At 33.3% G+C, this 18,538-nt stretch overlaps 1 protein-coding gene across 1 annotated transcript; it reads left to right on the forward strand.

Moving 5' to 3' along the window:
• Positions 1-16,615: 16,615 nt before the first annotated feature.
• Positions 16,616-17,357, forward strand: LOC149557197 (uncharacterized). The gene is made up of 2 exons (XM_089831915.1): positions 16,616-16,856; positions 17,028-17,357. Exons 1-2 carry the CDS (start codon positions 16,683-16,685, stop codon positions 17,226-17,228), a joined length of 375 nt encoding a protein of 124 aa, XP_089688041.1. The 5' UTR covers positions 16,616-16,682; the 3' UTR covers positions 17,229-17,357.
• Positions 17,358-18,538: the final 1,181 nt, after the last annotated feature.

Below are 18,538 nucleotides of genomic sequence, written 5' to 3' on the forward strand. Positions count from 1 at the left end.
TGTAGTAGTTGCAGGTATCTATTTTAAGTGTTTTTTTTTAATTTACATTGCTTTTATTTCTTGAATTGTTTATGTAACTAAATATTTCCATTACATAAAGAGATATTTTCTAGGTTTCCTATAATAAAGTCAAGATTTATCTATAATGACAATTATAAATTTTACATCTTTTGGGAGCTCTATCAGGTACCATTAGTATCAATTTGTATATCCCCTAGACATAGAATTTTATGGTCTTACCTTCTGTCACTCAATGTTTTGAGTCTCTTGATTCAGAATCTCCTTAGTTGTTAAATTTTCCTAAAGCCTAGGACCCAAATTGACTATCAGCTTAACTCCTACTTGACCAATAACTCAGCATGTTTGTTGAGCATATCTTGGCACAATTGGACATGATATGACTATTCAAGTTCTCAATACACTTCTTTAAATGCTGGTCTAAGTTTCCTTAGCTTTGTTGAGTCAAATTGGCACCACAAAAATTTAGAATACAAAGAAAAATTTAATTAATTTAGATGTTATTTGATCAACATTATGTTGCTTGGTAAGTCATTTGCATAATCAATCCCTTAACAAACTAAATATCTTAAGAAGCCTAACCTTCCCTAAGCCTTCATCTTTGCCAACAATTGTAGATGGCTTTCCCCTTCCTCCTAACACCTCGACCTACATATTAGGTTCAAGAAGATTAACATGAATAAACAATATGGAAATATATTGATTGCTACAACTAAAGGTTTGAAATTATGGCTGAAAGTTATCCCATCAAACTTTAGGCATACCAACACAATTTCCCAATCAAAAGCACCATCATTTTGGGCAGAAATTCCACACTCAAAGCTCTTGATTGCATAGTTATCTTGATGCCAGTATCAAGCAATTAGTTGACATGATCCTATGTCCAGAACATAAAAGGTCACTACATAAAAAAATGTTGCCCAAAACTTCTCCCATAAGCAACTATTAGTCCATTTGCATAAAAATTCAAATTGTGCCACAAGATGAAGAGCATTTCATGAAGATCCATGTGCAACAATGTATAACTATTTAAGTATAAAGTACCAATAAAATTGCAATTTTATGGAAAACACTATTGCAATAAGGATCACATATTCAGGATAACAACAATGATTATGTTGAGCTATAAACTTCACCCAAACTATAGGGGGAAACATAAATGTAGAAAACCACAGAAGCTTGTATCCAACACCAAACGGTTTCCTTGGCTATAGAAATAATTGAATCTAGAGTATTCACAAATACATCAGTCATGGTATTAAATTTACAAAAAATATAAATAAAAATTAATGGGCTTTCTATAAATATATACAAAGAGAAACGGTCTACATGACTGATCAATTATGTATTTTAAATAGGAGAGACTATACTGAAAGGGATTTTATTCCATTTTGATTTAAGCAATAGATATTCATATATGAAAAATCAATATGACTATTTTCTTCCCACTCCTCTAATTTGGGTAAGAACTGCAAATGATTGGACATAAGTGTAACACAACTTTGACAACTTCCATTTTACATAGCATTGGATCAAATTTCAAATAAAATTGCCACATATTAGATGCTTTACTTATTTACACCTGGAATCTTTGAATAAAGTTAGAAAGTATGTGTAGAAATAGTAACCCATTTGGTTTAAAAACGAAGATGAGGAAAGTGGGATATGCCTGCTAGATTTATATTTTCTTAATGACAGTCACACAATAGATAGTAGCCATCATCACCTTACAATAGTAAGATAGCCACCTTTTTTATTTTCCACCTTCTTGATCACAGTTTGGATTGAAACTGATTCTTGTGATATGGATTGAATTAGCATTTTCATTGTGAGTTACTATTAGAAATTGGTTTCTAAGATATTGTGTGTGCTTTTGAATCAAAAGGTTTTACTACTAGTTATTTTTGTTACTTTTCCTTATCAAAAGACTAGAAGATGAGGTTCAATTATGCTATTTAAATAATGTTCTGAAAGGAAACAAACAAGGGCTTAAGGTTGTTTCTAGTTTTCTCATTAATCGAATGAGTGTTTTTTGTATGCACTTATTGCATGTTCTCACTGTTGCCCTCATAAGATATCTTTCCTATTAAGACTTATCAAGTTAAGATTCTGAAGTGGCTTGGATTGATGGAGAAGTTGTGGAGATTAAAGGTCGGTAGGTTAAAGTTCAAATAGTTGAAGGGAAAGTTGGTAAGTAAATAGTTTTATTTTAAATGACAATCTCTTTAGATTTCTTTTTTAATTTATTGTGATTGCTTACAATCGGTTTAACAAAATCCTACCAATGGAAATAGGTTTGTAGGAAAACTAATGGCTTTGTAACAGACACCTCTATTTTTATTTTTGAAAATAACTTAGCTTCCATCTCCTCAAGTAGTTAATCACTACAAAAATTTGAGATGCATCTGCAAATGTGTTTAAGGGACTATTAAGATTAACTGGTCTTATCTTGTGCATATCAGTTTCCAAAGATCATCAAACCCTCATTTTTTTCGGTAAACTATTCCCTTCTTAACCACTATTTTGTGGTATTGACATCTTAAAATATGTCAAGGTGTTGCAATTTGCTTTTCGTTTTATCTATGCCAAATTCACATAAGGATGTAGAATATTAGATAATATTGTATGTTAATATGTCATTTGGGGATTTGGACATGGTTCTTTCTCATTAAATCTCCATTGATTTACAGATAGAACCTATGCCAATCAAAAACCAGACCTGCTAATACAGATTAATATTATTCCTCTGATTATTCAAAAAAACATAAGTGACAAATATATAAAGGCATCTAAAAAAACATAGAAAACGTGGACAATGTACAAGATACCCTTGAGCCATGCAATGACTGAGAGAAATGTGTCTTCAACTGATCAAAATGGTTAATGAGAGTGAAATTTTTTGGGATTTTACATAAATTCTATATGACTTCCCTCCAGTTGTATTCAACACTAAGATAAGAATGCCATTAAATGTTAAACATGCCATACAAACTTGTTACCAAAGAACCTGCTCTAATGATCACTTCATATCAACTCACTAAACATTAATGGCTATCCTTACACAATTAGAATTTGTAGCTTATTTTTTGTTACATACATCACATTATTATTCCATGGGCACATGATAGTTATCACAAGGCCTTTGAGTTTCCTTACCAAAAGAGTAAAAAAGTATAACAAGGTTTGTACCAAGGAGCATTATTTCATTTCTCATTCTGCACTATAGTTTTTCCATTGCCAATGCATTTTCACAACTCCAACATAGATGGTCCATTAAGTAGATTTAAATATCACTTGTATTGAGATATCCTAACATCTGTATAGGTTATTATGCATATTGACCATTTGCACAAGTGATGTCTGCCAATGTTGTAGGTAGTTTTTGCACTTTGTACCTCAGGTATGCATGTTCCTATACTTGGAAGCTTAGGCTCAACATTCCTTGATGTTTTAAAACATTCAAACTCCAACTTTCTTCCATGTCCATAGTACTAACAACCTTATGTTAAGGCCAATGATGTTTCCATAACATGTGTGCTCTGCAACATCTAGTGTGCAAATGTATGCTCTTAACTAAGAAATATAGTTTTGAAACATGCCATCAGAAATAATTCAAACCAATAGTTAAAATATATTTCCTTATTCAACACGCTTTCACTTTTTTTTTTTTTTCTTTGGCTTCTACATCATCACTCACATAGGGGATAGGAGCCCACAACAAAGATGAAGACTATCGATCTGTGGTGCAAGTTAATCAATGATGAAGCAGACAATGAAGAAGTGTCCTCTTCGTAACCCTTACAACCACAATGTCGACCTTGTGGAGATTAGAAACCTTATATTAATTGGTGGCTTTGACCCCAAAACTGTCAGTTGCATTTGCATCACTCACATAGTTGATGGTGCCCTATGCATAAATGTCCATTTGTTCCATGTTGTATCAAGCAATTGTTTCTTATCCAAGCCATTTAATTTGCAACCTTTTAAATCTCTACAAAGGTAAAGTTGGAGTAGGAGAATTTTTCTTCTCAAAGGTGTCCTCTGATTGTAAAACATCCATTCCATTATCTATTGAACTAGACATGTCTTTTTTGTTGAACAAATAATGGAATGGACGCTTTACAATTAGAGGACACCTTTGAAAAGAAAAAAAATTATGCTCCAACTTTATCTTTGCAGAGATTTAAAAGGTTGTAAATTAAATGGCTTGGATAAGAAGCAATTGCTTGATACAACATAGTAAAAAAATTCAACCAAACATTGGTCAAAATTTTGACCAATGCTTGTTAGTTTTCTACCAACTAAAAAAAAATTCGACCAACCATTGGTGGAAATTTCCACCAATGCTAAAAAAAATTGATGGTGGAAATTTTGACCAATGCCTATTAGTTTTCTACCAAGCATTGGTCAAAATTTCCACCAATGAAAAATTTTCAACGAATGGATTGGTCAAAATTTTGAACAACATTGACAAATCAAGACCACCAAGAATCAAAAATTTTCGACAAATGTTTTGGTCAAAATTTTGACCAACCTGTAGGTTGGTAAAAATTTTGACAAGATAAACTTTGACAAACATCTTGGTCAAAATTTTGACCAACCTGGGTGGAAAAATTGGCCAAAAATTGAGTTCAAATTTAGTAGTGGTTATACAATATCCCATTCTAGGATGTCACTAAGATGCCTGATCTGAGAGAAAATCAGCCATCATAGTTAGGGAGACATGAGATGCTCTTGAAATACTTAATTTGATAGTTCGTTCTTCAATTTCATTATCTTTGGATTTGCTATCATTTAAGTTTTCATTCTAATATTTCATGAATATGCTTTTCATTGATATATATGTGCTAATCCAATTAATCATTTGCATTGTGTAAGCTTTGACTTACACAGGTACTTCATGTAATTAATTTCAAAAATTCAAAATTCAAAAAAACACAATAATTCAAAATTTCACATAAATAAATAAATAAATAATTTAGAAATTGTCAAAAATTGCCAAAACCATTCAAAAGAGGGGTCATAATTGCCAAACATAGCCATGAAAGCTCAAAAAAATCAACAACACCTCAAAATTCCTATCAAACATGGCTCACTTTAGCTCAAATAGGCTTTACAACAAGACATGAAATATTTGAATCCAACATGCCTCAATGATATTAAGAAGTAGCATAGTTATGTCTTGAAAGATCTCGCTAGGCTTTGGAAAATCTGGCACAATGCGAATAGTGCAAGAGGGGTCCCCTTTTCCTTCCTCTTGTTAAGAAAAATAATTCCCAATGGCTCATTAGTCTTATTTATGTTGTAGTGGCCATGACTGGTCTCACCCCTTTCAACAAATATGTCAATGCTATCTTGAAAGCCCAGATATTCGTTGGACTCTTTCATCCTCAGTCAATCGGGGGCATAGAAAAAGTAAGCATAAGCATGAGAGCTTGGCTCCCCCTCTAGCATCTTTTTAGTCCCAAATGCCTTTTTCAGGCCCCTCTAGTGCCTTTTTAGGCCCAAACGCCTTTTTCAAGCCTCTCTAGTGCCTTTTTTAGGCCCCTCAAGCTCCTTTTTAGGCCCAAACACTTTTTTGGGCCCCCAAACGCCTTTCCATAGGCCTTGAGAGTATCTATCTCGGAACACACCTAGAGAAACATCCCAATGTTAGCCTTGTAAACATCTATAAAGGCTATTAATATATGTAGAATTATGCCTTAAATATCAGGACCCTCCAAACGTTATGCAAATCTCTACTCATCTTTCATTACGAGCCCACACAAACATTCAGTTCCCCACATATAAGTAAAGGTTTTGCTTCCTCTAGAAATCATATTGTTCCCACTTTTATAGAGATTAAAACCTTTCCAACATTTTTTTTTTCAAAAATCACAAAAACATTCAAATATCTATCAAAAAAATTAAAAAACATTCACATATTTTTCAAAAATTCCAAAAATTCTAAACATTCATATTGAATTAAGCTCATCTCATTAGGTGATACACATTTGAGATAATGTTTAGAAACAAAAACAATATACACTTTAACAAACGCTTTGAATGCAACAGCTTTGTGAGCTATCATACACTAAATCAAATCCAACGTGCATCCACAAACATAAATACTTAAACTATTTTTATCACAACTTTTATTCTTCCAAGTGGGGACCACATTCCCATTTATTGTACAAATTATTGTATATTACACTTGCTTCACACACAACCACAACTACAAAGGATTGAAAAATGCTTATTTTCTCTTACGCCATGATTTCTAGTGACTTGATGATGTTCGAGACTAGAGACACCAGGATGAAATCATGGGTCTTTTCTTTGTTTTCTGTTTGTAGTGTTTGTTAAATACTATGGCAATTTTGTAATTTATTGTCAATATTATACATAATGCAAATAGTTTCCTTTCATGTACATAGTTTTCTTTTTGTTTTCTTGAAATGATAAAGTATTCATATTTCCATGGTTGAACTAGTGGTAATTGTACTATATCATGTTTTTAGTGCTCAATGATGATAATTAAAAGGCATCTCTTCACAAAAAGTGATAATTAGTTGCATTTCATAACTTAGGTTTTGCATCACATTTCATGTTGCCTAGGTTTGCATTCATTCCTTCAGTTCTTGTTTTGCCTCATCCAAAATTTATTTTCAAAGGTTTGGTATAAAGTTTGAGGTTTACCCTCTATTCATGACCCCAAGGACACTTGATATCAAAACAACTATCTTGCTCAATAGCAACATCATCAGTCTACCAATGTGTCCAATTAAAGTCCCTTATCCCCAATTCATCATCAAACCCAATGGTGCATCCATGCTCAATCAAAAAAATCTATCCATTGTCATCATTTGATCCTATCACTAGGGGCACCAAAACAATCTATGTTTAATATATAAATTCTTGCTCATTAAAGACACCCATGTCTTCATCTTTTGATCACATACCTCATATGATTGGTGCTACCTAATTCATTGACATTCTCTCCTATTTCTACCACACCAATCACTAAACCATTGCATCCATCCCATCTCTTCACATTTGATAAAGCATTGCCTTCTAGCTCTAGTTTCATTGATGAAACCCTTGTCTAAACCAGGTTCATCCAAATTTGCCAACTCAGATTTAATCTCTACTATGTGCATTATGTGCACTAAAGCACCTAAGTTGTCCTCCATGGGCTTAATTACACAAAATTCCAAAAAAATTACATCAATTTTTCATTGCAAGTGATTATCCTACATCAATCTAAGTCAACCAAATCTAGCTATCTAGCTAATGGTTCTATCATGAACCCATTATTTTTCCAACTCTATATCTTGAGCCAAGACACGTTAGTTTTCCCAACTCTGAATCCTAAGAAGTGGTTGTTTCATCTATTTGACCTCTTTGATTGATCTTCCATATCACTTGGTGATTACACTGCTATGTTATTTCAAGTTTTTGTGTGATCTAGTTCTTCTGCATACCCACCCTTATAATGTTCTACAGTCTTTTCATCATCATTTTTCAAAAATACGATTGGATTTTTCCAATTTCATTTCTGAGGGGGAAACATATCAATATCAACCATCATTATCTAAGTTTCTCTTCCAAGTTCTTCAACCATTCAATCCATTCTACTCTAGCCAATCAAACCAAGGCATCCAAGTTTTTTTTCAAATCATCAAACATCAGGTTTTTCAACTTGGATCAAAACCAAAATGATTCAAGAGCATTCTTTGAACCAATATGCTACACATATTAGTTCAAAGAGGGGCATTTGTAGACACCTAAAATTCGGCACATCTTTTAATTAGACCTTTCACCAAATTAGCAAGGGTTTTAAGGTTAAAATCATATGTATTTTAGAGAATTAAGGATAAATCAATCAAATTTGATTTAAATTAAAAATTTAAATTAATCAACTATTTGAACCCATTTGAAATTTACACATGAAATTCAATTTTAAACAAATTAAAATGCGCATTTATCCTCAAAAATTAATTTTATATTCAAATATCTCCAAAATCATATCTTAAACAAAGTGGGATCATGGAAATCATATTTTATTCAAAATGGACCCAAGATAATAATTTAATATTTGAAGTGGGATTCTCCATTATGAATATTTTAATTCAAAGTGGATCTCATGGATATTGTTATATTTGAAGTGGGATTCTCCATTATGAATATTTTTATTCAAAGTGGATCTCATGGATATTATTATAATTGAGTGGGATTCTCCATTATGAATACTTTATTCAAAGTGGGTCTCATGGATATTATTATTTTATTATTTAACCTTTACCCTTGGTAAAAAACCAAACTTAATCCCAATCCCTTTGAAACATCTATAACTTCAAGGCATTTCTAGAGAAAAATCATCAAGTTTTTAGGCATTAGCATTATAGTTCATTGTTGACAGAAGCATATGCATTATTATTATCATTGTTATCATTACCATTTTTAGGATCTTTATTTGTAGAGCAATCTCATATCTATACTTTGTTATTGTAGTTCATAGTTTCATTTGCATGTTCATGTTAATTTGTATATTCACGCTAGTGTTGCATCATTTCATGTTAGTTATATAATATCCCATTCTAGGATGTCACTAAGATGCCTAATCTGAGAAAAAATTAGCCATTGTAGTTAGGGAGACATGAGATGCTCTTGAAATATTTAATTTGATAGTTTGTTCTTCAATGCTCAATTACATGGTGGTGCTCCTCTTTGGAACACCCCCACGCTCAAGCTTAAATGGATTACTTCACACTTCCATCCTATCAAAGCCTCATATCGTATCCAAACATCCCATCCTATTAGTGCAACCCATTCTATCCAAGCATCCCATCCCTATCCAAGCTTCCCATCTCACCCAAGAATCCCACCCTATCCAAGAATCATATCCTATCCAAGCATCCCATCCAATGAATCCTGCCATCATGATCCAACCAATCTCTCAATCCCATCGTATCCAATCTTGCATCAATCATAATCATATCTCCTGCATCAATCATAATCATAGCTCTTGCATCAATCATAACCTTAGCCATCACCAATCCTAATCCTAGAATCCTAATCTCCCCAACCTTACAATCTTCTGAATCACTTCCCTGGGCTTAATTTCAATAGCCAATCACCCTCCCCCCCCTCTCCCTTAAACCATTTTCTTACCCATCACTTGTCCTTGTGCACAAGGTTTTCCTTTGGATCATTCTCCCATAGTGAGAGTATGAGCTTCCTTCAACCCCTTTCTTAGCCCCTTTCCGTCCTCTCACTCGCCCTTGATTCTTGTACTTTTCAAGAAGTTGTCGGGCCTCACCTTCTCTCCCCACCACCTTCTTGAGGGGGCATCATGCAGTCCATTCTCTCCTCTTCTACTCAAAATTGGGGCAACTATGTTGCTTTAAAAAGTCTTCTTCATGTCATTTATGTTTGAACTTCTTTGAAATAGTGTTGTTTCAACACTATGTCAAAGAGGGGCAAAATGTAGACACCTAAATCTGATTACATCAATAGGTAATCACATTTAGTCATCTCCTAGGACATTATTGATTAAATATTTACTATTTAATTAATTAATTGTCATCCCCTAGTTAATTAATTTATTTAATTAACTATAGTCCAATTGATAAAATCAAATGATCACCCAAAATCAATTTATCAATTAAATCCCTATTCCTCTATTAAATTGGATAAATCATCAAATCTATTCAATTTAATTCCATGCTCCCCATTTTATTAAATAAAACATTTAATAAAATATCTAAAATCCAAAAGACTTCCTAAACCTTATCCTAACCCCTAATCCAACCCATTCACACATACTAACCTCACTTAGCCACCTAACCAACCCATCCCATCAAAGCCAAATCACTCACCACCTAACCCCCCTTCTAAGCTAATCCCAAATCCTCTTCTAATCATGTGCACAATCATAAACATGGGTTAAGACTTGCTAACCCAAGCCAAAGTCAACAAATATCTTCTCCCCTCACCCTCCAACATTTATGACTCTTACACCTCTCCCATCCTCACTCATGACTCTTACATACTCAACCACCCTCATCAAGCCTTTGACCAACCCTTATCCTATCCTCTCACACTCATCCTCCTTATGAAAAGTGTCACCTCCCTGTTGGTGCTAAACAAGCACAATCCATGTGCTCTCCTTTGAGTGCATCCTAGCCCTCCCTCACCATCTTGCCATCCTTACATCTTGGCCCTCCATTCCTCCAACCCTTGGCCTATAAATTGAACCCTCTCCCTTCACTAAAATAATCCATCCTCCATGCAAAGTTAGAATGCTATTTTGAGAGCTCATAAACTACCAAAATACCATTATAATGTTGGAATCACTCCATGAATCCATTATTGAAACCTTGCCTCATTCACTCCATCCATCCATCTAAGCTTGAGCATAACTTGTGAGCATACATACCTGAAATCAGGGACAAATCCATTGCATCGTGATGTTATACCATTAGGAGCCTACCATTCTGGGTTTGCTTCCTTTTGTGGTGATAACAATTAGTCCTATCTTAAGTGTTTTCTTATTTAGTATTGTTAATGCTTTCCTTAATAGCTACTATTCAATTTGCAGTACTAAACTAGGTGATACACATAGATCTAGTGACCTAATATGATGGAAAAAGGGGGGAAGATTAAGGGTGAGCTGAAAGGGTGATAGGATATCGACACTCCTAGAAATGATTGGTGCCAATTAATACTTGGCTAGACATCGTCTAAGATTTCTAAAAATAAAATGCAAATCCTACCACCTAGATAAGGGTGAAGGCATATTGCATTATATTAAGAATACCTACTATGTTCTAATACCAGACTATGTTTATAAATCTTTCTATTTTATGAATCTAACTGCTAATACAACGTCTCCCCCTTACTATATCGACAAAGATTGCATATTCATACAGAGAGAGGGATAAATATGAAATGTTTTAAAGCTTCGATAGACTAGACAAAGGAGACAAAACTATCAATAGAGATGGAATGTATACAAGTCCTAATAACCAGACTTGTACTACCGAGAAAAATATGTAGAGGTGCCCAACTATATATGGAATTTTTATTAGTCTTTGACTATATTATTTAATAATAAGTATTAAGAGCTAGCTTAATATACCTACGGTTCTTGTGGACTATTAATCATTAAAGAATAGAAAAAAATCACCCTCAACACCCTTATTAGCCAACTGATCAGCCCTTTGGTTACCTTCCCAAAAAATATGGTAGATTTGAGTATTTGAGAAACAATCTAATATTAAGGACTTCTTCCAGTTTTGAATTTAGGGCCCAGTTTGGCATGGATCTTTTCCTAATGACATTTAGGAAAATTTGAGAATCACCTTCAATAATAATCTTTGGTAAACCTAAATCTCAGCAAATTTGGAGACCTTCTTGTAGGGCTTCTAGTTTCGCGAGGTTGTTAGTTGTAGGCTCTAAGGGTTTAGCCTTTCTAGTAATCCATTTGCTTGACATGTTATTAATGATACAACTGATTCTAGCAATGTCGGGATTACCTCTTAAGGCCCCATCAAAGTTTAACTTGGTCCACCCCAATGGTGGGGAGAACCATCTACAGTTCTTCCTTGCTTCTTTATTCTTCTTTTTATATATGAGTGGTGGGTTGATTAGGTTTTTCCAAAAAAAAATCATTAATCCATCTCAACTCGAAAATTATCCTTCTTCTTTTTGGGTTTTCCTTAAATGAGAGTTTAATGTCTAAATTATACACGCTTCAATGTTTTTAAGAATTTCATTTAACTACATATCTTGATTGTGGAAGATTCTTCTGTTCCTTTCTTTCCATATCTCCCACATAAGGATAGATGGACAAATATTCCATAGTTTACTATATATCCCTTTACTCCTCTCTGTGGGCCATCCCTTTAGAAATTCAGTAAGGGATATAGGCAAGGGAGCGGTTCAACCCAACATTTGTCTGAGCCAATGCTAACAAATTTGTATATATGAACATTTATATAGGATGTGATTAGCATCTTCACTGTCTTGCTTACAAAGTGCACATCTCGATGGGCCCTCAACACCTAGCTTACATAGTCCATCTGCTATTAGGATCCTATTCTAAGATACTAGCCATAAAAAGAATCTTGCCTTTGGCAGACAGGCCGAGTCCCAGCAAAGATTAAGAGGAATGTCTACTTCTTCCCATTCTTGGGAATGAGTGATAGCTCTATATCCATTTTTTACACTTTAAATTCTCTAATATTATATCTAACTAATTTTCTATATTTAATAAAAAAATTCTATTGTTTTCTAAAGTTTCAAAAGTTTCTAACTACTCTAATATTTTCTAAATTTTGTAATATTTTCTACTATTTTCTATATAATTTTCTACCATTTTCTATAAATAATGTTATACAATCAATCTAATTTCTCTAATAATGTCTAAAATTTACTAAATTTCAATATTTTTTCTAAACTTTCTCTAATATTATAGTACTTAAAAATATTAACATATAATAATATTAAAAAAATTAAACTGTTTAAAACTGTAAACATAAAAAATACACATTATAAACCATACTTTTACCCAAGGAAACATAAAATAAAACTTAAAACATATTAAAAATTTGGGAAAAATTGTTGACATCCCTGATCTGGTCGAATGACTCATGTAGCACTTCTCACTCCACAATTCCAGCAAGCTCGTACGAGGCAAATGACCGATAGATTCATTTTCTTGTGGCCTATATAATTTTTCTTGTTTAGGCTAGATCGAATTTGGCTAGATACGGTTTGGTCAGATCTGGTTTGGCTAGATCCCTATGGATGTGTACACGCCACTTGGCACCTACTCAGCGCCACGTGGTTTTGGCCGAATTCTGTCTTGCTGAAAGTTGTCCGATCGGATTCAGTCTTGTCAAATCGATAAAGTTAGCCCCAAAGGTGATACAGATCCATACTTTCACCCACATACTACTTCCTTTTTTCTCATAATACATCTCTTGTTATGAGCCCCAAATGTGTAACACAAAATAACAATAAAACCCATACTCCATGCCATATCCCTCTCCTCCATGAGGAGACACTCTACACTACAAGGGTTGTCCAAAAACCCTTCACTCACAAGGCTACTTCTTCCCTCCCAAGGGTGAGTATGAACTTAACTTTCATAAGTAAACATTCATAGGAAAGCAAGAGAAACAACAAAAACTTGCAAGAAAAATGTACAAGAATGCAAGACTACAATATGAAAACAACTATGCTACAATGCAACCAACAATGCAACAAAAATGAAATCTTTCCATGGCGAGAGTGCAACTAACCTTTCTCCAAGCTCAAGCTAAATGAAAGTTTAGAAGAGTTATCCTTCCCTTTCTCCTTCCAAATACTTCTCTAACTAAGACATATAAAAAAAAACAAGAGTGGATAAACAACCTCCAACCTCTATCAAATGACCATCTCAAAAGGCATCCTACCCACTTCACAACCAATTGTCATTAATAGGAAAGGAATCCAAGTCCTTCTCTTCCACTTTTGTCCCCTTGTATGATTGTGAGGTAAACAAAAAATGGGTACTTTTAGAGGGTAATAGATGAGTTTAGGACACTATTTAGGTAAAAAATTAATCCCAACCCAAGGTACACCTAATAGGTTAGCTAATTTTGACCAAAATATAACCCCCGGGTCTCATTTAAATTCCCAAAAGTTCACCTTGAGTTCACCTATGGGTTCAACATGATTTGACTCCACTTGAGACCACCTGCCCAAGTGGGTCTATAAAGCAACCTATACCATGTACTACCTTAGGTTAGGTTGCACTTACCAAACCCTAAATAAATAATTGTCTAATTTATGTCAATAATGCTATGTGGGGTGACTTATTTTTTGCAGTTAATTTCTTGCACACTAAATCTGAACATCAGTAGTCCAAAAAAGTCATACATATATAATCAACATTACTAAAGAAAATCATGCATATAATAAATAATACAAATTAATCAACATTAAATATGTATAATTTGCATTCACATAATCCATCAATTATCAAGGCAACATTCACAACGCAATTTCATATAAAGTATATGAAAACATCAAAATATCATATAGTATCCAACTAACATCAATTCCACTTAGAACATATTTCATATGTCAAATATACTTAAACCATAAAATCCATCATCAAAATAATTATTTAAATCAATGCAACTGCAATACTCTACAATTCATTGTTGGGCACTAAATTATCTCTCTTCTTTATATATTCACACAATCACATTTCAAGACAATGTTGAGGCCTAATCAATATATCTATGAGATTTTGAATTTGTAGATATGCAAGGAGCATTAGACACTTTTTTTTGGCTAAGTATGGAACATTTGGTATAACATGTGAATGTCAACATGATTCATTAGAAGAACAATGTGATGGGCTATTTTCTATACACGATGAAGGGTTGTGGAAGACATTCATCTATGTTTTACATCACATGGTGTTAGGCTTCCTAACTTACAATGATATTGTATTTAAACTTTTCTTCCATCTTTGTTGTAAGTTGTTAGCTTCCCTAATTGGGTAAACATGATGGGGAGAAAAATTGTGGCCCCACATTTCTAGCCTCATGTTTCACAAACTTTGCAAGGTATTGGAATGACTTCAATCTTAGGTTGATTGGGCATTGTTTTTTTCTTTAGTAGGGAAGGATGTGAGCAAAAGTTCCTCAAGCCTAGGCTATTTTCAAATCATGTGTAATTCACGATGACTATGCAATAATGAACATATTTATTGGTAACAATGAAGAGTTCTCCTCAAGTGGAAATAAGATAATGTTAATTTGGAATTTTCTTTGGGTTGGCATCGATAGTCAACAAATTTAAGGAATTTAGACAATAACATGATAGTAGGATCTATGATGACTCTCATCTTTTCTTCCCTATAATAATTTTTTCCTTTGAATTTATGTTCATCTTTCATCAGTGTGTGAGTATTTCTAGGTTGTTTGTGATGTGTTACATCTTTCTCCTTCGATAAGTTCTTTGGTTGTGTTTACTTGTCAATGTTGTTGTGAATGCTTGGCAATGTGTTGTTGAGGTATTGTGGAAGCACTCCCACCATTTTGCATACCCAACATAACCACTTCTATCCATCTTTAGTTGGGTTTGAGGTGTACCATTGCTCCTTGACTCTAGTTATATTACTATTATATGTATTTTTTTGCTTTGTACTACTTTAATAAATTACATGCATCTCACATTTTATAAAAGCAAAACATAAGATAGAAATATAGAGGGGTGCGAAAAATGTTAAAAGAAAAAAGAAAAGACACATACTGAAAATCTAAAATTTTGACATGTAAATGGTTGTCAAATTTAACCGAGAAAGATAAAAGTTAACATTAACACACCGTCATGCCTATCGGCATTAATAAATATATTATGTTGAATTATTTTAAATATAATAAATAAAATATGAGAACTTTATAGTTCAAAAAGTAATTGAATAATAAAGTGTTCTAATTGGAGAAACAAATTAAAAAGTAAAACTAGACTAGAAACTAAAAATGACTTGGGAACTAACTAGGCCTGGAATTTGATGGCCGTAATGGCCGTTTTTGCATTTTTTAACCGTATATGACAGTCTAAATTTTCTTTAGATTGTATAGACTAACATATCATATTATTCTAAAACATCAATATGGTAAAAATCTATTATAACTAATATAGTAATTTACTTTATAATATAAATATATGTTATTTGTTTGTTTATATATTTTAAAGTGATAGATATAAATATTCTATTTTAATATGAATCTAGAAACTTACTAATTACTAATTATTATATTATTTATGTTTGTAATAGAATATGTAATGTAATGTTTCTATATTGTTTATTATATATTTATACTAGCATACCTAAAACTTTATTTCAATTTTTTTTGTAAAATAAGGCGAGAAGTATATAATTTCAAAAGAATTAATATAAATTTAGTAAATATTGTATTCAAATGAACACAAAAAATTCCATATACTATGTGTTTATATTAATACATAGAAGTTTAATGAGACTGGAAAATTCAACAAATCAAATTTAGACAATGATTTATTTCACCATGTACAAATTTTTAAAAAATCATTTTTTTTTTTCAAAATGGAAAATGTTTACATTGGAGATTGTTGCCAGTGTAGAAAGCCTCTCCGCTTAAGAAAGCCTCTTGGCTTAATTAACTTAGAATCTTTGAGTTTTGCATGCATTGTTATTGTATAGTTATTTTTTAGTTTTAGATTTTTTTAGAAAGTTTCTATATAATTTATTATATAATTTTATAATTTTTTGAACTAAGAAATTTGATATTATTCAAAAATAAAAATAAAGATATCAAAATGATCAAACCGCCATAAAAAAATCATATGACAGATGCGTGACCGTCAAATTTCACGCCTGGAACGAACCAATGAAATCTCTTAAAAAAAAGAAAAAGAGGTTTCCGAGTTGTGAAAAGGGGGGAAAGCAAAAGCATTATCAAAATTAAATAATCATTTGCACACGTGTCCAATTAGAAGTGTGGGCAAATAGAAATACGCGAGTGCCCTGTGCGACCTTCCGTTGAAAAAGGGTGCAAATTAACCTTTGATCAAGCCGTTATAAACGGCTTTTGAGTCCTATATATTCAGAAATTTCTGTCAGTAATTATACTCCTGCAATGGCTTCCATGAGACTTGGAATGGTTTTGATGACGATAACAATGCTGTGCTTATTATCTAAGATTACCCAGAGTGCATATGCTTCCAGGATTGTGGACATTCCTGATTTTGAAGACAATGAGACTGTTATTAAGCTGGTACACTATGCTCTAACCGACTGGAACGCTGCCCATGTAATAACCATTAATCATTTCGCTCTTTTTTTCCCCCTTTTGTTTTCTTTGATTTGAAAAGTTTTGATCTGGGTTATGGGCTGTAGAACTTGGGATACATATTATCGATTCTAATTACCAAATTGTTTGTGTAATTGTGCATTTAATCTTTGGATTTCTTTGGTTGGCTAGAATGCTGGTCTTACATTTGAGAAAGTGGTGGGAGCAAAATTGCAAGCAATTACAAGGAAAGAGGCGATCTATTATATCTTGATACGAGTACTGGACGCCAGCAATTTTGTGGTAGTTTACAGTGCTCAAATATTGTACGGGGAAGACATGGATCCTTGGGTGCAGATATTTACCCCTTTGCTTGCACCTGCACCTCTCTAATTCCTTTAGAAATGGACAGATTATGGGACCTGTAAATCGTTCAAAATTTAGATGATCTTCATTTATGAGAAAGGAATAATTGGGTTCAGCCTATATTGAATAATAGAGTTGCGTGGTTCATTTTACCTTTATTGGTTTCCATGTTTAAATTATTGCAAATAAATGCATGAATGTTCTAAACTTTGTAGACCCTTTTTTAAAGGATTGAATTGGATCTTTAGGAAAGCTTCTGGTGAGTCCTTTGCTAAAAGAGGTAACAATTTATTAAGATAAGAAATATAAAATTTCAGGGGAGTCTTTGCTAAACCTAATTTTCAAATCAAATATTCTTTTTCTGAAATGGAAAATGGAATTCATTGTGCTTCCGAGCTATAGAAGATCATCTGAAACAATTTTCTCAGATAAATTGAAATTGGGCAAATGTAACTTAAGTAGGGTATTCAGATTCAGATCTGGTTCATTAAGTGCAAGATGCATAGCAGCAACGCCCCCAATCTTGAGGGTTTGATCCACTTCAGGTGGGGGAAATGCAGAATATTTCGCTCCCAACTCAAAATCAAAGGAATTATGAGGCAATCTGGCTTTCTGGATATCTTCTTCATAGATCAAATCAAAACCATCAATTACCAAATTTTCTTCCCCAAACATTGTTCCAAGTCCAATGCAGAGGACCCTCTGCCCTGACCTTGAATTGGGCATTATTCGCCCATGGGTATTGGGAGTTCTACTCCCGCTCATTTTTTTCCTGATAAATTATTAAATCCGCTTCTCATCCACGCCAATCCTTCTGTACCACTAATCTTGACACAACAATCCGATAGCAATGCTATTACCATAATGGATCGGTTTCTAGAGTTTGAATGGGAATACTCAAAAAATCAATTGAGTATGAGCCAAGGCGGGAAATGGGTCCAAACTTAACAAGTACAAAACCTGGATAACGCATGGTTTCCACCCACGAGGACTACAGGAGTATGATGTAATTTTTTTTGAGTTTTTCTGTTTCTATCACAACAAATTCGATGATTCGGTGACCATATAATTGATATTTCATCCATAGATTACCTCTTCATTTTAGAATTCAGTACATGTGTAACTATTGTGTCATACTCTTTCTGCTTGTGTATTCATCACAACAGGTTGAAGAAATGAAGAACCTCGTTGACGGAGGAAAAATAAAATATATTAGACTGTCTGAGGCTTCAGCAGCAACAATATTCAAAGAGCCCATGCTTTTCATCCCATTAGAACAGTTTATGTTGTGTGATCTGTGTGCAGTAGGGATCTAGAGGAAGAAATTATTCCAATTT

The sequence above is a fragment of the Cupressus sempervirens genome, chromosome 5, assembly GCF_028749045.1.
Source record: "Cupressus sempervirens isolate cs-2001-9-10 chromosome 5, ASM2874904v1, whole genome shotgun sequence".
In the NCBI taxonomy this organism is placed as follows: Eukaryota; Viridiplantae; Streptophyta; class Pinopsida; order Cupressales; family Cupressaceae; genus Cupressus; species Cupressus sempervirens.